The 20755-nt window shown below is 40.5% G+C and overlaps 1 protein-coding gene across 12 annotated transcripts; it reads right to left on the bottom strand.

Moving 5' to 3' along the window:
* Positions 1-891: 891 nt before the first annotated feature.
* Positions 892-19367, bottom strand: LOC103706639 (two-component response regulator-like PRR37). 12 transcript variants are annotated; one of them, XM_088713567.2, is made up of 10 exons: positions 18950-19160; positions 17936-18601; positions 15794-16149; positions 12956-13117; positions 12682-12815; positions 12263-12424; positions 3134-3317; positions 2615-3050; positions 1714-2524; positions 892-1260 (listed from the first exon to the last, which is right to left on the bottom strand). In XM_088713567.2, the coding sequence occupies exons 4-10, from the start codon at positions 13029-13031 to the stop codon at positions 1153-1155; spliced, it is 1911 nt and encodes a 636-aa protein (XP_088569693.2). In that variant the 5' UTR covers positions 13032-13117; positions 15794-16149; positions 17936-18601; positions 18950-19160; the 3' UTR covers positions 892-1152. The 12 variants fall into 12 exon arrangements, with proteins under 12 accessions (XP_088569693.2, XP_088569691.2, XP_008789022.4 ...); XM_088713565.2 differs by having other exon boundaries at positions 17936-18444; positions 18950-19140; XM_008790800.6 differs by lacking the exon at positions 15794-16149 and having other exon boundaries at positions 17936-18444; positions 18950-19367.
* Between the last annotated feature and the right edge of the window lie 1388 nt (positions 19368-20755).

The raw sequence follows: 20755 nt of genomic DNA, 5'->3' as shown, positions 1-20755 counted from the left end.
TACTTGTCAAGAGATGTATGACACTAGTGTAGCGAGAATAGCTGAACCACCTGGAAAAAAACATTTGTCTAGCCATGTAGATCATGACGGGAGCCCTGTTTAGGGGTGACCGCTACAGTTTCCTGGAGGATGATGAATAGCAGATCTATTGCCAGTCGAAGAAAGTGGAGAAATGGTGCTTTTGATATTTTATTCAAGCTTAAATAATTATGAGAATCTAAGAACTGAAAAATATAAGAGATTTATGACGTTATTTGTCCCAAAAGTGTGCCTATGGGGACCAAGTTGAATAATTTCTCTGTAGCGCCCGAAGGAAGGACCAACCGGACAAATCACAAAGGGCTTGTTGAAGGACTTAGACCAGGCAATATATCAGAAATTTGACAGGACCAACTCTTCAACGTGTTTAAAATGAAATGGATGGTCCTAGAATCATAACGGTACACTTCATCAACTCTGACTGACGGAAATCAACTGTTAAGGGGCAACTAAGCATTGGGTGACAGGCGGAGGCCTGGAGAATTTGTATAATCTTTGTACTTGAATGATAGATGTCTTGCCTACCAAAAATTGCATATGTTCTTGACACACAAGGGTGAACTGATAACAAACTCTCAAATTTTTGTATTACAGACTTAACTCAGCATTGTTGACAATCATTTATCGAGCTCATGCTAAACTTCAACAAGTTGTGTGCTCTATAGGCTAGGAGTTTTTTTTTCCCTCCCTCTCTCTCTCTCTCTCTCTCTCTTATGGTAGAGAAGCAGAGCAGAGGCCCCTAAATAGGCTTGGGGTCTGACATGAACAGAATCATTAAATCATCGTTATGGCCTGCATGGTGGGATGAAACAGGATAACAATAACATGCAGAGACTTCAACAGCACAGACCAGGACTGAATCAGGATAACAATAACATGCAGAGTCTTTTAACAGCACAGACCATAAACACAGTACTGCCAATGTGGCCTTATTGATACGGGCTGATAGATACTCTTCTTTCAAGGGTGACCAACGTCCAAACGGCAGTGATCAAAGTCATACCACACACATCTAGCCCTTTTATTTAGTATATTCTCACAAACCTGGATCCCATGTGCTACCCATCAATGAGCTGCTCTCAACCAAGAAATTTCACTTGCCACCTTGCTATGTCATCTCTCTGCTTCCTGGCCTCTTTGTTCTTGCACAGACTGTCGCACAAACTGTCCACGCACACGGGGCCGCTGCTCTGCAAGTCTCTTCCTGCTTTGGTAACGGACCTGAAAAACCAAAACAAACAAATAGCCCAATTCCATCCAAATCTTCCAACAAAAGGAAAACAAAAGCGAACAATGAAGACAATATGATTGAACACTAGAACATCAAACATAATCTTCACGAGCAGAAGGTTGTCTCCCTAAATTTTACAGAACTAAAAATAGTTGGTCATGTAGTGGCAGATGCACCGTGTACAAACCGGGACTGCTAGAAGACAATGTTTATACTGCTGTTCTGTAAAATTTTGGGAGATCTTGATATCTTCTGTATGTAAATGGCCTGGAAGGCCATGGTATTAGTTTACTGTTAATGACCAACACCATGGTCTATCTTGGGAAAATTAAGTTAGCAATATTGGACGTGTATGCTTCACCACATTATTTTCATGACAATGCAATGTTCATGCTTCTTGAAATGAAACAATGAATATAGACATGCGACAAAAAGCTGTCTACCTTCTTTCCAAAGTTCCTTGCTTTCCTTTTCTGCCTAAATTTCTTCAAGGCAGCCTCTCTCTGCACAAAACGGCTCTGATCTACTCCACTACCGCTCCTGCTTCCACTCCAATTGCCACCTCCAGCCCTGCTCTTGTCTGCAAAACCATTAGCAACCTCCATATTCATTCCTACAGCATTGACAGCTGTACTACTTCCATTCTGCCCATTGCTCCCATGATTGCTGCCTGAATTGCTCCCATTTAAGCTATAATTAGCAGCATTACCTTCCACTGGCCCAGCAAACATATTAGATGACCCACATTGTCGGGCAGCTGCTGCCATGTTCTTGAGGGACAAGTCATGATCTGGTGGTGTCTGCAGTTGCTGCTGCTCCTGTATGCTGCGAGTAACGTGATGATGATGATAGTGCTGATGGTGATGCTGCACTTGAACTTGACACTGGATCTCTCTTAGCTGTCCAATTGATCCAGCTGCTGTCACATTATCAACTTTCTCTTGCATAACTTGCTGAGTGCCAGAGGATTGATATTGCACAGGACGGAAAGCAGTGGCAGGTTGGATACACTTGACTGCTGATGTGGTTTCTGTTTTTTCCTTGACTGGTTTAGAAAAGACATTCTTCGTGGTGGAGCCCATGTCATTGTTGTTACTACTGACATTAGAACCCTGCTTCAGAGGAGCAGCATTTGAATGTGATATCATGTTGTATGTAGATTCCGTCTTCACTGCCTCTGAGCAGTTATCAAGCAGAGAACAGCTTCCTACATATCCAGTAAGAGCTTGATTTGAAGCAGCAGAAGTATGGTACCTTTGGACAAAAACAAAAATTGTCAGAATGCTATTCTTTCTGAAATAGTAGTAGAAAAATTAATGTTCTCATATATATTTTTTTTCACACCTCGAGAATGCTGACAGATTTGAACGTCTTAGAACATTGCGGTCATCATGAGTGGCAGTTCCATCCTCTCCTGTTGATCTCGGCCTCTTCAAACTCAACTCAAGAGATGGTAACACCATAGACCCATCAGCAGTTATATCTTTGCCTTCCATGATCTTGGAGAAACCATTAGGTGCCTCCGTAAATCCGGTTACCAGTTGTGCATTGTTGCCATTTGCGATGGCACCAATCAGATCAACAACTTGGGTGCTTGGTTCATCAGACACATTATTGCTATCAAGTCCCAACGCACCCTCATTTTTCGGGCCGCTTTCAGGCAATTTGTCCATACTTGAGCCTGTTAACTTGGTGGAAACCTGCTCAGTTGGATATGATTCATGTTGTGTATCTGGATTCCCAGGTACTCCTATCTCCAAGTCTTTGCCCATGAAATCATCTGTAATACAGATCGTAAATTAACCAAAATGCTAGCATCTTGAATACTTAGTTAAGATGAATATTAAGATATAGTTGTCGTACCAGTAGGTTCCTTTTGTCCTTCGTACTCTCCATTGGCATTCATGGGCGCCCAATCATGATAGAATACTTCAGGCTTTGGGTGAATGACCTGTGCACAGGTACTATCAGGTAGACTGGCTAACTGATCTGATGGAGACATACGTTGGGGGCTGTCCACCTCCACCGCACGTTTTGTCCAGGAACTCTGCAAGTAATCAAAATATTTTTTAGGCATGTATGAGCATTTTTAGGAAACTTATAACAAAAAACAGGTGCCAAAATGTATCTTTTCCTCGATCAATTTGAATCATCAATACGGTTATGAATTAGATTTTAGATGCATATTGTCAAATGTCTCATTTTCATTGGCATGGATATCCTCGTGAGGTTTCTATAAATATTATAATTTATCTTGTTTATACTTGAACTACCTTAAAAAAAATGTCCATGTGTATGGTTGGAATTAATATCACATAATTTAGACCAAAGTATTATTTGACAGTATAATGATCACATAATTACCTTAACTAATAATGACCATATAATCTTCATTTCAGTCTACTTAGCTACTTATTCACCATCAATCTCTCACCCAAGTTCCTTCTACAGAATTTACTGCCTGATTGAGGCTGCATTCCCAAACAACCTGACTTGCCGACAGCCATTTTTTCCATTTTTTCTGTTGTTATCAGCTATTCTCTTATGGTTATAGAGTGTATGTTAGTTGCTTGTATTCTAAGTACCCACATGAAAATGAGGTTGCGGTGAAAAGTGACTATCTCTGAAATATTATATGTGAAAAAGAAGAGAGTGGGTGTTCTGCTTGTGAGCCAGTTAGTTTTGAAAGGGAACTTTGAGGGGCTACATGGTTTTGTCCATGAATTTGTTCACAACTGATAATCATAAAATCTGATACTGTCCAAAATATGTTTTGCAAGGGAGACACTCATTTTAAGGTCTCATAACTTGTTAATCTCTCCAAATCTGAAAAGCAGCCAAACAGACCTTTTCATCAAACTAATTTATCCTAAGTTGGTATGAGCTCAGGCAAAAACTTGGGAGGCCCTAGAAGGGTCTTGATCATTGTCTGCTGAACCAGCCCATACCGGCCGGTTCAGCCCCTACCGAACCGGTACCGCCCCTGACCAGTCCGGTACAGCCTTAAAAAACAGTTCCGACCCCTTCGGAGCCGAAACTGAGCAGTTCCACTTTTGTACCAGTGTGAACTGGTCCGGTTCGCACCAGTCGCCGCGCCCACGCGTGCGCAAGCTGGGAACGCTCGGTTCCCCGAGAGCGGTTCCCCGAGCTGGGAACCGCGCCCGCGCCGGGTTCCGCGCGCGGGGAAGAGCGCCCGCACATGAGGCAGCGCGCCCACACGGGGCAGCCCGTGTGGGCCATTTAATGCCACAGAATGGCATTTAACGCATCCGCGCCTTGATTTTTTCGCATCCGCGGACTTCGCTGCTCTATTGACCGGTTCGGTACCAGTTCCAACCGGTACCGGTGCCCACCGGTACGTCGGTACAATCGGTATAACGGACCTTCTTTTAATTGTGTGTTAGAAAACATACATGACATCAAAGATAAAATTTTCAAATTAAAATTTTCAAATTGTTGTTGTAGTGTGCATTTGTCCTGGCCCTTGACTTATAATTGAACATGTAATAGTCTACAATTCCTAGCCCTAGCCAACAGGACTGGGGCTCCAGTGTTTTCCAATGGTTAACATCCCTCTCTTAAGGGCTTGCTCTTTAGAGAGGTTCAAAGTTGAAACCCTAGTGGTGGCATATTACCACCATATTGCCCCCCCTTCCTGACCACCCCCACCCCAAACGCCCAAAAAAGGTCTGGCCTAAGTCGAAGCACAAAGTTGTCATAAGGTCTGGCATATTACCACCATATTGCTCCTCCTTCCTGACCACCCCCTGACCAAGTGACCAGGCCAGTTTAACTTGTTCTCCCAGTAATTCCCCTTTCTTTCTCCGCACTTCTTTACTTTGAGCCTTCCTCTCATTCAATCTTTTTACTAATTTCTTTATACTTCCATCATGATCATGCATATAACTTATTCATTCTATTTTCATATTTTAGTCATTTTTCACCCTTTAAGGTGCCCTCATCATACTTTTTCTGACAGCAAGAACTGATTCTGACACAATTGAATGAGTCCTTCAGTCCAGACATGGCTTATTGGTTTTATGATGACTGAATTTCTGCATTTCCAGTTCTGGTTGTTATTAACAAAAGTAACATGAGAACAAATGTATGAACTAATGGCTCGTGAAGTTCAATTGATATGCCTAATTTTTTCAGTTCACTTTGGAAAATTCCATAATCGTATCTCTTCAACTTTAGGCCTAACACCTTTCAATCAATGAGTCCAATTCATGTGCTACATAGACCAAGTTTTATCGCATGAAGGCTTTCCTTGAGACCGTGAAAAGCTTGTTTTGTAGGATCAGGGTTGCACCGCTCTCTAGTCATAAGAGGAGTGTTGTTGCCCCTCGATGTAGTATCTCAATCTCCATCGCACAATCCTGCTGCTGCTTGAAGACCTTGTGATTGCCACCCAATGTTCTTTAGCTGCAGGGACACAATACTTGTGCTCGAAGAGATTGCTTGCTTGTGGACTAACCTTCATAGTCTAAGGTATATCCTCCCTAGGGGTTTGAGTTCCTAGGATAAATAGAACTGTTCAGGTATGATAACTAAATCTGAAACCAAGAACTAAAAAGGAGAAAATGTTAGTCTACTTATCCGGGAGTTTGTTGGGGAAGGAAGAGGGCGTGGGATCACCTCTCCTTCCCCTAAAACTCCTCCAAGGGAAAAGACTAGGAACCTATGCTATGCCTAAGATATATGAAACTAATGTAGAAGGAATAGGAAAAAGAAACTAGCTAGCATAAAAAAAGAAAAGAGAACTTCCCTAATATGCTGATCCCCTTGGCCAAGCCTTTGTAAGCATCGTCAAGCACTTCACACCCTACAAAATCATTGAAAAAGTTTTAACTATGGCCATCTTGGTCAGGCAAGACCTAGTCTCTTTGCAAGTGTTACTCTCTGCTAGATAACTATGAACTTCTTGTGTACTCTGTGATAGATAACTATGAGCTTCTTGCTGAGAATACTTGATGGTTCTGGTTGTAGGGGGTTGGGGGTATTTACAGTGCCTCCCAGAGGAGCCAAGTTTGTGCATATCCAATATGAGGACTAAAATCATGGAAAAATCAACTTAATTTGTGTGAAAGTTGTAAAAGGATAAACTTTTAGGACTTCGAGCTTGAGTAGAGCTTGAATTTCTTTTGACAACAAAGATGGAACTGCGAGAGCTATTCTAACGGTGCTATTCAAAGAGATGCGGTTAAGAGGCCAACTATAAGAACGATCCAGGTTCTAGAAGTGTAACAACCCAAGACCTCACCCAAAATGGCTAGCCGGAAGGTATTATTTGGGTTCTTTGATCCTGTATAAGTACCCAAGATCTACCCAGCGAATAACCGATGTAGGACTAAACACACGCCCGCACGGATCCCTCACATACTCCCCCCGTTCAAGCCCTGACGTCCTCGTCAGGCTAAGAGTTCAAATCTATTCAAATCTAATCGCAAACACCACAATTGGCCCATGGTCAGTCCCAATGGATCCGTACTGCAGTGTCCCCTAGTCTACATAGGTTATAGGCCGGGTTCGCTCTGATACCATTTGTAGCAACCCAGGACCTCACCCAAAATGGCTAGCCAGAAAGTATTATTTGGGTTCTTTGATCTTATATAAATACCCAAGATCTACCCAGCGAATAACTGATGTGGGACTAAACTCTCGCCCGCACGGATCCTCACAAGAAGTTTTAATGATGTGATGGCAACATAATTACCATAAGAATGATATTTGATGGCTCGGATCCTGCTATCAATTTGAGTGGGCTCTGGCCTGAGTCCTAAAAAGCATATGAAGCAATGGATGTGATGCAAGGATGCAACATTTTTAAGGCCCTATTTTGGGGTGGTAATGCTTGCAATATTGTTGCTACTGACACTTGCCTTCTTGTTGGGTGTCAAAAGCCGAAGTGCTTACATGGATGTCTAATAGGCATAGCAATAAGTGAGAAGAATTGAGCGAGCCAACTTTGCTTGCAAAATCCTGGGGGATCACTTTAGCCTCTTTCTTCCTGGCTCCTTACTGATTGCAGTGTCAAATTAGTTTGCAAAAAAATAAATGAAACTTTTTGCAAGAATTGATGGTATATCCTATCTACTATGGTCCTACTGTCAGTCACACATTGATGTAACAAAACATAGAAAAGCTCGAAATCAGGTGACTTCCAATGATAGAATCGGAGCTTTGGATGCCCAACTGTTAGTACAGATCTAACAGTCACACCAATACCATCAACACCAAATCTGCTGGTCAGGACAATACTGTCAGTACCTCTTCTAAAAATCATGCCAGTACCGTAATAAAAATCCAAAACTGTTAGTTCAAAGTCACAGTCCACTCCAAGCAATCAAGTGTAGAAAACTTGAAGGCCTATTTAAGGATGTATGCACCCAAAATTTAGGCTAAAATGATGAAAACTAAAAGAAAGCATCATAAAATTCTTCTAGGCATGATGGGACAAAGAGGTCCTATTTCAGTCACCTGTTTTATAGGATTGGTTATGCCGCTTCCTAGTCAATGGTGGAGGATTGCTACGCCATTTGATATGTTGATCTTGCAGGATCCAACTGCTGCATGAAGATGCATGATCACCACTTGACACTTTTTCCGGCCGCCGAAACACCCTGATTGCCTTGCAAGAGATGTGTTGTTATAGTTTCTATCCCTCTAGAGAGGGGTATACATAGCCTAGAGTCTTGAACATGGATAGGAGAATAATTGAACGACAAATTAGACAGATTTGGGTGCGGATTTTCAAATCTAGAAACTGAAAAAATAATTGCTATGATGCTAACTTGGGAATTTTGTGGGGAAGGGGGGGTATTGCAAAACCCCGCCTTCCCTTAAAAGCCCAAAAAGAGCAGGAACAAAAAAAGCTAATGCATATTGTGCCTAAACCATATGAATAATGCAATAAAATCAATCTAAGTTATACTAGATTGAACTAAAAAAGAAAGTAGAAAGAAAAAGGGCCTAAGAATTCCCTAAGACAGGCAAAAACCCAGGCTAAGACCCTTTTTTGAGCACCCATTGAGTCCTCCACACCCTTCAAGATTGTTGAAAAAACTTAATTATGACTTCCCTCAATGTAGAGAAGCCTTAGTCTCTTAGAGCATGCTCTTACAATCTCCTTAGCAAGAGTTTTTGTGGAGATTCCAGTATTAATATCAGCGGTAAGAGCTTGGGGGTCTATATAGTGCCTTCGGGGAAGGCCTAGCCTTTGTGTATCCAACAAGGCTCTCTAGACCGATACTAGGGGTTGTACAGGCCAGCTACTAGTTTGGTACAGTATAGATATGTATTGTACTAACTCAAGGCATACTAGAACCATGGAGAGAGGAAGAAGGGCGGGAGACAAACAGAGGTAGAGAAAGAGAAGGAAGGAGAGAGAGCGAGGAGAGGGTGAGAGAGGAAGGGAGAGCGACAAGAGTGGGAGAGGGGTACCTATCATCGACTCGGCATCAACAATGTTGTCGGCGATAGAGAAAAGCCAAATACCTTAGTGACAAGAGTTTTGACCTCGTGAAGGACCGCAAGCAAGAAGCTCACATGAAGCTAGCAAGATGAAGTGAGAATTAAGGTGGAGAATTAGAAGATACTTGAGCCAATTGTGCCCTCAAACCAAGTTGAACTGCTTGAAATTGAGTGGAACTTGACGGTTTTGCTTGGTTCGGAGTGGTCCGGGCCAGTTTGTATTGTTTCCTGAACCTAAATATTGAACCAACTCGGTTCCGCACCATTTTGGGTTAGTATGCCCCGATCCAGGTGATTCAAATCATCAGACAGACATTAGTATCCAATGTGAAACTAACAAAAATAATCAAAAATCATGAAAAATTCAAAAAAAATAATATAAAGAAATTCAGGTTAGAGTTAAGCTAGAGCACTTTTTGGTGATTAGGGCTAGAGAGGGGCTAGGTCGGCCCATGGCCCATTGGGTTGGGCTGACTTTGGGTTGAGCTCTAAGCTTGCTTGAGAACATTCTAGGTCAGACTTGGTCACAGATCCAAAGCCTAACTCAATTTTTGGCCAGGTTCATGTCTAGGGTTAACTTGGCTTGGGCTCGAAGCCTAGCCCGAATTAATAAGCTCGACATGGCTATGCCTAAACCCACTTATCTTAATCCATGAGTCAGACCTAGGTTTGAGACCAATTTCTTGAACCACTAACCTCTCACCTACCTTATCCTTCTAATCCATGATGCATGCCCTAATTTTCCTGAAACCTCTCCTCTTGGCCTCTAGTACAATGAAGGTGGATGGGGTAGTCAGAGCCTCTCTTCTCTCTCTTTTCATTTCTTCGACATCTTCAACATCTCGCTCCACCACATCCACTCCTTACTGATAAGTTCCTCGTCCTCCTTTTCTGCTCGCCACTTGCCTCCTCCAAGATCGTATATCCTTGAAGATTCGCTGCTCTGCTAGCCGCCTCTCCCTCCTCAGCGCCCCCGACCACTGCCAGGTTGTCCATTCTGCTAGCTACATCTCCCTCAGCCTAGACCCTCCACGCCGATGGCCCATCTCCCTTCGCCCCCCGGCCCCCTCTCCCTATGCACTACCCTCGATCGCCTTTGCCATTCAAGCCCTTAATGGTTGCCCACCAAGGCCCTCGTTGATTCCCTTCCCTTGACCTTGGCACTCACCATGACTGCCCCACCTTCGTTGCTGCGCCTTTGCTACCCTCATTGTGATCCTTTGAGGTGATCGAGCTTATTCAAGTCAAGCCATGTGGGTCTTCATGCTAAGCTTGGGTTGGGGCTCGAGCCTTATCCCAAAAACCCCTCTGATTGGCTTGATTCCCTCTTCCAATCACGAGAAGCGGTTGATCGCCACTGAAATGCAAGTTTTTAGGCTTGGGCCCAGCCCGGAGCCCACAAATTTTCATACCAAGCTCAGGCTTAAAGAAACCCAACCTGGTCTAGTTCCAGCCCTCACGATGATAAGGATCATGTTGTTAGAAGGTATCCAACTACAATTATTATGTTGTTAGAAGGTATTTGATAGCAGTTATTATGTCGTCTGAAAGAGATCGGACAGTGGAGATGCGCCATCAGTAGGTTCCCTGTTTATAAAAGCTTGAAGCATTTGATGGTGCAACTTGCATCACTGGTTGACTTCTAATAGCGTGAATTTTACTTTCAGATATCCTTGAGTGGGGCTTCTTCTAGCTTCCCCTATAGAATCAAATGTAGCATGAATGCAATGTGGAATGTAGTGAGATTGGGCCCTTTATCCTGAAGTGCTGGATCCTGGGGCGTCATCATAATGGACATTTGGTCTTTCTATGGGATGTCACAAGCCAAGGTGCCTACATGTGGATCTGAGTACTTTTAAGTGGAACCAAACACACTGATATTCATTTGGTGGAGAGCACTCTTAAGACACAATACATAAACTCTTGGCAATTAACAATTTTCTTAACTACTTAACCCGGCACTATATGAAAGTCACTACTTAGCTTTAAACAAAAAATATACAATGAAAAATAGAATTATATTTCCAGTGGAACTCAAATTTCTCTTTTTCTTACTAGGCTCTGTACTTTCAACTTCAGAAGATCTCAATGCCTAGTCAAGTCAAAATTATTATTGCTTCTTTTTAGATAATATATTATTATCTTAATAAATCAAATTACAATCTATTGCATAAATAGTGAAACCTATTTAACTCCTATAGAGTCTTCAATTCTTCTTAAGAATCCCTTTTGTAGGTAGTCACCCCTATCCAAAGGGTGATCATGAAATCTCTTCTAACACATGATATGAACTTTTGGTTCTATTCTTTAAGTTCAATTCTGAATACTGTATTGCTACTATTCATAGCATATCATCTTTATACACTGATACAAATTGACGACGCTTGATGTAGGTTGATATGCATGTCCCTCAAGAGATGCAAGGTGTTTATCATTTTGACACCCTATCATATGATACTTTGATGTATGACATGCTGAAATAGGACATTCTAATCTTTTCTATTTGTGCAAATCTTTTTGTTAACGTTACACCATGTCTGTCCGACATTTGATTAAAATGAATGGGCAAGTCTTGATATTGGAAATGAATCCATCAAATGTTGCGCAGCCATGATAAATCATATGGGCAAGTCGTTTCTCCAACATATAACAACAAATATACACCAAACATAACTGGAAAAAAATCAACTAGTATCACATTACCAATTACTATATGGACAAAAAAGTTTGGAGGTAAATTCATAGTTACTCCTTAAAGAGGCACAGAGCATACATCCATAATCTGTTTCTTATGTGTGAACTGACCTGGGGCAGTATATAGGTCAATATAGTACTATCTGCATTACATTAGGTCAAAATGATCGTCATTTAGTGCTGTCTGTCATTTACATGTAAGCAGCCTGGTCGATTATCATAATAATAAACATCACATTCTCAATTCTCATAAACTTGGTTCTAGTGATTTGGAAGTAAACTGTAGGTCAAATTAGTACACTAGAGATAGATGTATAGGCATGCATATATAAGTCAATGGTCAAGGGACTTGCTCCATTAATTTGTGAACATCTCAAGAGCCAAATAGTCTATAACTCATCTTAATTTACATTACAGTTGTAATACTAAAAGTTAGGATCCTATCAGGTGCCCTACTTCATTTGATGTATGAGAAATGTAAAAGGAGCATTTGAAGGGAGCAGCGTCGCTGAAAATGTAGACTTTGAGAGAAACTTCATATATCGTATGAAAACAACACAACAGGAAAGTAGTAGTTTCAGAGATGATGTGCAGTAGACAATATTGAGATCAGATTTAAAACTATAGGTAAATTTTAGAAATCAAGAGAAAGCTATGAAACATAACGTTAGTAAATAATCTTTTGTTGATATACTCAAGCTAGAGATAAGGGACAAGTCCAACAAAGTTCACCTTGATTAGATTGGACGATTCATAAATAATAGTCATACTTTAAAGAAAAAATGGAAACATGACCGATAAATGAAGGAATTGTAAGCAGTGTACCTGAGTTCCACTGCCATTATCACTTCCATCCCTAACATTCAAGCCAATGCTCCCATTGTCATCATCGCCATTGCTTCCACTATAATTGTCAGAGTCAGCAGCACTCTTTGACTTAACAGATTTTTGGGTTTGGTTGCCACTTTCACTACCACTACCGCTAGACTGAGATATAGCAATAAAGTAATGCAGTTAGAAGAGGAAAGTAAAAACAAATAATCAAAACAAAAAGATAAAAGAGAATTAGAAAAAGAAGAAAACCAATAACAAAGAGATTTGATGGATGAAAAATATGACCATATCATGACTTAACCAATGGCATTTCCTGAAGACACTACTAAGAAACATGAATCCCCTTAGTCTATGCAATAGAACAGAAGACAATAAAAAAAGAATCTAAACAGTACATGATAGAAACTTACACTGTGATATCTCCTCCAGATGTGTTGCCAAAGGTTTTTTAGCTCATTCTTGCGAATAGGCTTCACTAAAAAGTCAACTGCACCTTTTGACAAACATTGAAAGACTGTACCCATAGAATCATTTGATGACATCACTGCACACAAAGCTCATCAGGTGTAGCAGCTAAATGTACCAAAGTTAAATAATGTGAAAGAAGCATAGTTTGTGATATCATAATCTCAGTTGAAAGAAACATAATTTAATGTAGTCAAGTGATGGAGAACGAGTACTCACTAATAACAGGAATATTCTTGCAAGTTCTATGGCTCATGATCTTGCTTAGAAGACCAATGCCAGATAAACAAGGCATGACTACCTCAGTCAAGACAAGGTCAATATGATTTGTAAGATCTTGTAAGATTTTCCACGCTTGTAGGCCATTTGCAACAGCAGTTACTGCCAAAGGATGAAGAACAGTCGGGAGTGAATGTAATTATATGGAAGACATGATGCAAGAAACCTACATCAGATAGTTTCTATTTTAGTAATTATTGAAGTTCAAATATTCTACAAGCCAAAATTCTTGAAATTCATATTATTCAAGATCATGTAATAATTGAACTGATACAACATATGATAATTATTTAGTTGTTTGAATGTATTTCTTGAAACATTCATGCAATGATTATGTCTTAGAACTTTTTTTTTTTTTTTGAGAATACGCCGGAGCCCCACCGAGGGAATACCACCTGTTATATAATTAACAGGGGTGCACTGCCCACTATACATGGGGTGAGATCAAGAGGAAACACTTTTTAGAACTCAAAACGAAGACCTTACCTTTTTAAGCGGAAGAGTATGATTCCCAACCTTCCTAGATACTTGGAGATTCATTTATGAAGTTGCCATCGATAGTGACCATCAACTGGATCTCAAAATCGGGCACTAAATTGGTTTGATTACACTGTTATTATATAATGCTACTATTTTATTTGCTAGCACGAAAGAGGGTCATCTTGTACCTTCATAGCTTTGAAACAATACCAAAAAGTTCAGCCAAAATATATTAGGCTGTTTTTGAGGGACCATCTGAATCTTTAATATTGTACATTTGAATCATTCTACTGGTATAATGCATATTATTTTTCCTTGATATGAAATATATAGAAATAATAATTCAATTGAATCTCCTTATACTATGCCATGTCACATCTCGCAATTGTTTCTCACCATGGGGAGGTTCCTTTCTATATAAATGAATAACAATAGTAGTCCTAACAGGCATATATACAAACAATAATAGTCTTAAAAAACAATCATGGTACTGGAAAAATGTTTAAAAGAAATCCTTATTAGGCTCCTCTACTGTTTAAATCAGATAGAAAGGGGCACAAAATTTATATATGATGGATTCTGATGCTGGGAGTGCAACATCTTAAGTGAGATACTAGGATACTTGAACGTGTATTGATGACACATGTAGCATGACTTGAGATTCTGCTATATGAGGGATAAACCTTAATGAAGATTCCATCTGCAGAATAACTGGGAGCTGATAGAAGAAATCACTGCTTCTACATATCTGAGATGCTACATATCAGATTCCTATTCAGGAGCACAGCATCGTGCCTTTCAGCAGTTCATTTGTTTATACCTAAAGGAGTTGGTTAGTGATGATGATAACAGGAGTTGACATAAGACCTTTACATCAAGGAAGTTGGCCAGGCAATGGTCTCTGCATTAAAAAGGGAAAAGGAACAAGAGTTCCCAAAATAAATCTTGAAACTTCTGGAGCAATAATATTGAGATACGAACCTCCACTATAATAGATAAGGATAGCGTGCAAATAATAAAGCCATCTCAAACTAGCAAAAAAATCTGTCAGCAAGAGTTTGCTTGTACACACTGCACGTGGGAGCATGAATCTTGTCTATGAAATGCTTGGTTGGTTGAATGTAAGAAATTGTTAGCACAGTGCTTGTGACACCCCCATGACCAAGAGAAGGTAATGAAGCCAATTGAATATGGCAATAACAAAGGCCATCACTTGATAATCGGCCTCAAAGCTTGAGTAGTTTTTATTTTTATTTTTTGTGGTGAGGTAGGGAATTTGGAGGAATCCAATAGGATCCATAATATTCTTCTCCTCGATGAGAAAAGGCCAGCAATTCCCATTAAATTCAGCAATAACATTTGATTGCAAGAAGAAAAGAACTCGTTTTAATTAACTCAAAAAATTAACTCAAAAACATATTAAAAGAATAAGCATTAAAATTAGTATGTATAGAACAACAAAACAAACAAGCCAAATCACCAAAAAAGCCTTATTTTGAGTACGAATCTTATCTTGAGCAGATATCGCAACTAAAACAAAGCTCTGCCCATGGACTAAAAACAAATTATCCTATGTAGAAAACATCTAGTATCTCCAAATACTGTTTCATGTTAATTTCTTTCCTAAGCATGAGACTGACGTAAAGTTCATCAAGGCCAAATGGTAAATTATTTCGTGATAGGATTTTGATGATGGACATCCACCAAAGTTCTGTGATATGGGAAGAACTCCCATTTGCCAATATCTAGGACCGTGCTCCTTACCTTGGCAAGATATAGGCAAAGGACTTGAAACAGCATAAGCAGCTAAAAGTGCATGGGTACGCTAACAACAGATCCATGCAGATGTCCACTTTATGGAGCTCAAAGCCAAAGGTCTGATCTTATGCTAGAAAAAACCACCATGGAATTATTAGGCACCACCATCTTGACATTGAAACATTTATTCATAAAACTCATGGAATACCTAGAGATTATTGTAGTCATGCACCCTAGAAAACCATTTTCAAGAGCACTTGAGTCTTGAAGTATATACTACGAATGGTAGCTATACATCAGCACTAACATCATTAATTTAGACCGTGGCTAAACAAGAGATTAAATATGGCAACTATTTTTGGCTTTTGACACTTCGACTAAGCATCCCACCTAATAAGGTTTCATGAACCAGGCATTTCGAGTCATATTGAACTGAACCGGCTAGTCAGGATGGTATGGCCACACAAAATGAAACAGCATTAGAACTAGCCTAAACCAGACTAAATTAATTAGTATTGTCCTGTTTCAAATCATTCTAACCTCGTTCAGCATGGTTTCGGATGGTTCTAATCTGCTTCACCCAGGCTGATCCAAGCCCTTTTACAAAACCCCAACCCCTTGTGTTTGATCTCTATATCTCTCTCTCTTCTCTCCTCTTTGAAACCCTAGCCGTCATCCTCTCTCGTGCCCTCTCCCCCCTCGATTCCTCGACCTCACCTTCCTAATCCCCTTCTTGTCTTCTAGCGATGATGCCATAGGGGACCTCGTCGACAGCTCCAGTACTGATCAACAACCTCCAACTTCTAATCAACAACCACTCCGGGCAAGCTCTACAACCCGATCGACGATCTCCAGCCCCGATTGAAAAGCTCTAGCCCTTGATCATAAAAAAGAGGCTGCATAAAAGGAACAGCAATTATCTTTGAAGACAAAATTTACAAAATTCATATTAGCCTCTATTCAACTAGTAAAAAGACAACTACTTAGCTGGATAAAAATAGAGATGAAGTTATAACAACAAAAGGACCAACAAAAAAACAGAAAAATTCATCTGAAAAATCAAAGTTTGCTACAAACATGATAACTCTTAATAAATAAGAGAGAAGACAGCACTTTCATGAATTCTCAGATAAGACTGAAAGCCAAGGAAGGCGACAAACTGAAAGCCTTGAAAATGTCAGGCTGAATACTTTAGATCACAAGGAAGAAGGCACTCAGATAAGGACTTTGTATTCCGTAGAAGAACCAAATCTTATAACAAGTTTATATAAGAATTCAAGGAAGCTTAAGAATAATGTTCCCTAGTACACTCAACAAGCCATCTTATATCGACCTCATTCCATGCATTTATTTCCAGCTCTTGGTTTGGCATTACTACATAAGCCTTTTATTAATGAATAATAACTACAGGAGTGATATTTACTGGCAGTGCAATATATAATCAAGTATCATTTGATTCCTTATCACCCATTAATTACAGGATTGGTGAACTTTCCTCTGACACGCCCTATATACAGTAGTATAAATGAGGATAATAAAAAAAAAAGGATGCAAAAACTACACATGTATATGATATAGTATTTTCAACATCTACAAAAGCCGAATTCTATATAAAAATAAGATGTTTCAAATATCGAAAATCCTGTTTGTTTTTTCAGATATAGTAATGTATTCAAGTAACAATAATATATTTTATCATCAATAGTACCATGGCGAGCAATAAGACAACCAAATATCTCAATAGTCACATGCAACTATAGTTAATCTTCCTTCACCAAAACTTACTACTTACAATCTGTAAATGTGTAAGCAAAAACAACAGAAATTAACAATTAAACACCAAGAAACAGAATGAAATTAAAAAGATGACGTCTTATGCCCAACTACACTAGGAAAGCAAATTATATAAAGCATCCAACAGCAGTTAGTCCTTTTTTTTTGGTGACACAGTTAGCCCTTTTAAAACAGAGAACCCAATGTATATATAGGGGTGTCAAATAAGCAGAGCAGCTTGAGCTATGCTCCGGCAAGAAAAGCTCAAATCAAGCTCGGTTTGAAGCTAAACAAACCAAGCTTGAACTAACAAGCCAGGCTCAAAATTAATTTCGGGCCAAGCCAAAAAAATCGACAACTTGATCAAACTCAGCTTGATGAGGCTCGAATATACTTAAATTATTTATATTGTATATTTCATATATAATGCATCATTAGATTAAAGTTTTAATTGATGTATTCTTTTATTCTTTGGATCAATTAAATATTAATTTAGACCCGAACCAAACTTTGAACCAAAGCTTGAAATCAAGAATCAAGATTTCATTTAAGCTGAAGCCAGGCATGATCTAAACACAAGTTGATTTCAGCTTGATTAAGGATAATCAACCTGATCAAGCAGGCTCATGTTCAGCTTGATTTGAAGTTAAGCTTGTATTGAGCTTGAAATAAAGGTAAATAAATCAAGCTTGATCTTGGAACTCAAGCACAAAATTAATTTCAAACCAATCTTGATCAAGCTCGGCTCGATTACAGTCCCATGTATATAGCAAAAACAGAACAGTAGTTAATGCTTCACAACAAAGTCAACAGTTCAGCATGCAAGTAAATGTATCAGTTGAAAGGAATATAAAATTCTGTGCAGATTTTCCATATAGGGACAATAAAAATAAAAGTTAAGCTGCTTACCTTCGTAGCTACAGTTACGGAGCAATGCACCGACCACTTGCCGGGTGGAATCATCATTCTCTACGAGCAGGACCTTCAGTGTTCTAACAGAAAGAAACCTCTCCCATTGAATCATTGGTCCTGGTGGCTGCTGCTGCTGCTGCAGTTTCTGTGGACCAGGCTGATGTGCCAGGGGGGCAGCCACATCACGTTCTTGGTCGTAATTCAAATCTTGTGTGACCTCGTTAATCCTTGATTCATCTTCTTCTGAAAGCCCCTGGCCCTCCCCCACAATGCCATCCCTAACTTCCTTGTGCTCATCACGGATGTGATAGTTTAGTTCCGCCGGCCCTTGGTTCTCAGCCCCATGAGGGCTTGCTTCATCAACACTTCCCATCAACCAGACTCAAAATGACCAATAACGGTGCTGGAATGAGCAGTGGAAAACGCTTCCTTGTCCAAGAAGAGAACGCACACATTCCGTTGCCTTCAAGAACACCACCTCTTGACTAACAACTCCGACCTACGAACTAGATCACACAAGCAAAGAACTGAGTCTAATGTCACGACAATATTGGAGAAAGAACCTTCTCTGATGAACCCAATGCCCTAGAAATCACTCTCTCTTAGATTTAACCGACACACAGCAGCCGTTACCCAGCTAGATCTCTAACTCACATTCAAAACCTAAAGATTCCACCAACAGAGGCAAGTTGTTAAAAGAAAAAAACGTTTCAGACGCACATGATGCCCAAGAAATCACTCTTCCCCATTGTTCAAGAAACAGGGCACTTATGTAAGATTACAACCCTAGTTCGCCTCCAAACCACATGCATCCATCGATTAAAAAGAAAAATGAAAGCACAAAATAGTCAGAAACCAAGAATCACGGAGACAAGAGATCCCAACAAACAAGGGTTTAAGCCAAAAAAAAAAAAGACACGAAAAGACCCAAAGAATTCGAAATCGGTTCAAGAACGAAAAAATCTCCAGTTCCTGAAACAAATCTAGAGAGGAAAAACAAGATTCGTATACCTTCTTGCCCGATCAAAGTCCAGGCTTCTGCGAGGGGAGGAGAGCAAGAACCCGGCGGAGATCCAAGGTGCTGCGACCTCCGCCCGAGATCAAGAAGAAGAGAGGAGAAGAAGAAGAAGAAAACGATTGGGAGAAAAGAGCAAGAACTGCCTCGAGTCTTGGGGGGGTAGGAGTCCCGAATCCTACTGAACAGAGAGGAGCGCCATGGCTTGGGAGTTTTGAGGAAGATATCCCAGGCTTTGGGGGAGGGGATTGGTTGGGGGGAGAAATTAGGCTCGGTCCGAGCCGGGGGTGGTGACGTGGATCAGATGGCGGTGGACAGCGCCCGGTGGTGCGGAGGTGGGACGGGACTCGTCCGACGTGGCCATCCCCGCTGGGCAAAATCAAAAGCCAGAAGCTAACGTTCCCGTTCCGCATCGCGGAGGATCCTCCAGAGTCCAGATTGGCTAGTGACCACGTGGCGCCATTCGCAGCGCCCGCCGTCACTACCTGTTAACGGATAAATAAAGGGCCGGCACCATGCGGTTGGTCGGGATTCTCCCAGGCCCCGGCCCTACCATGATCGAGGGCGTCGTTTTCTCCAGATCGCTCTCCGGGCCCACGCGCCCGAGATAAAATCTTAACGGGCGCTTGACGGGGTTAATGAATTAAATTAAAATGACAGGAATAACCCCGTCTCGGGCGCTTGGTATAGTTTATTAATTTATTTTTTTCATGGTACACGTACGATGAAATAAATATTCGCGGTTCGAGGGCTATTGGAACGATAGGAGAGGGAGGAACGTTCTAGAGGGCGGAATGTCATGGAGAGGGGTCGCCAAGTGCAGTACTCCCATGCGTAAAAAATGCTAAGCTGTACAATAATTATGATGCCGAAGGATGATGCCATCTTCATGGTTTAGGTGGGGCTTGTTTATTGGATGGACGGTTTAGTGCTCCAAAAACCAGAACGAGGAGGACAAAAAATGGGCCCAAGTGGGTTTGGATTTTAGTCATCCAATCTCAAATTAACTTGGCTCGACACAGTCACAAAATGGGCTGAACCATGAACATTTCCTATTGTGAAATTGCAAGTCACTCCCTCTCTATCGGTAGCAATTCTCGACGACATCATCAATATAGTAACACTGATGAGTTATGGAGTTACCATGGATGCAGAGTATAAACTTTATTGCGACAAGCACGGTTAATGGGAATTTGAACTAGCTGAGAATTGAGCTTTAATTCTTGATCTTTAACCAATAAAAATCGGACAGCAGGCATAAGCAATTCAATTGTTAATTAAAGACAAGATTTCAATCCATGACAACCTCATGTGTCCTTCAGATTTAGGAACTTCTTATCGTACGCAGTATGGGCCACTAGTTGCTTTTGCCACAAAATTTGTACTATTTCATTGTTTGTTCATTATCCAAGAGATAGTATGTCTTGTTAACATCTTCGGCCAAAAATTTCTCCTTCATTGAGGATGGTGAAACATATTCATTTATAGTTTACATCAAGTAGGAAAGTTCTCTGGACATCTTGTGTGTATAATATTTCTTAATTTATATCCAAAAGCAGGCACATACACACAAGTACATGTATGTGCATTTGTTTGTGTGTGTGTGTGTGTTTATATAGCCGTGTATACAAAAATCAAATAGAGGATAATTAATGGCTCGTTGGCAACAATGACATCATATATACTTACTCAAAGAGAGTTCTATGTGATAACTTCCTCAATCTCATGAGGCTCATAGTCTTGTACGAGGCATATGGGGCCTTCCAATAGACAAGGGCGCACTTGATCATAATAATAATATT

Source organism: Phoenix dactylifera, chromosome 17, assembly GCF_051530095.1.
Source record: "Phoenix dactylifera cultivar Ajwa chromosome 17, Ajwa_hap1_PhDact_Kaust_v1.1, whole genome shotgun sequence".
Lineage (NCBI taxonomy): Eukaryota > Viridiplantae > Streptophyta > Magnoliopsida > Arecales > Arecaceae > Phoenix > Phoenix dactylifera.
The sequence above is the reverse complement of the archived record's forward strand: the minus strand, read 5'-3'. Positions and strand labels throughout refer to the sequence as shown.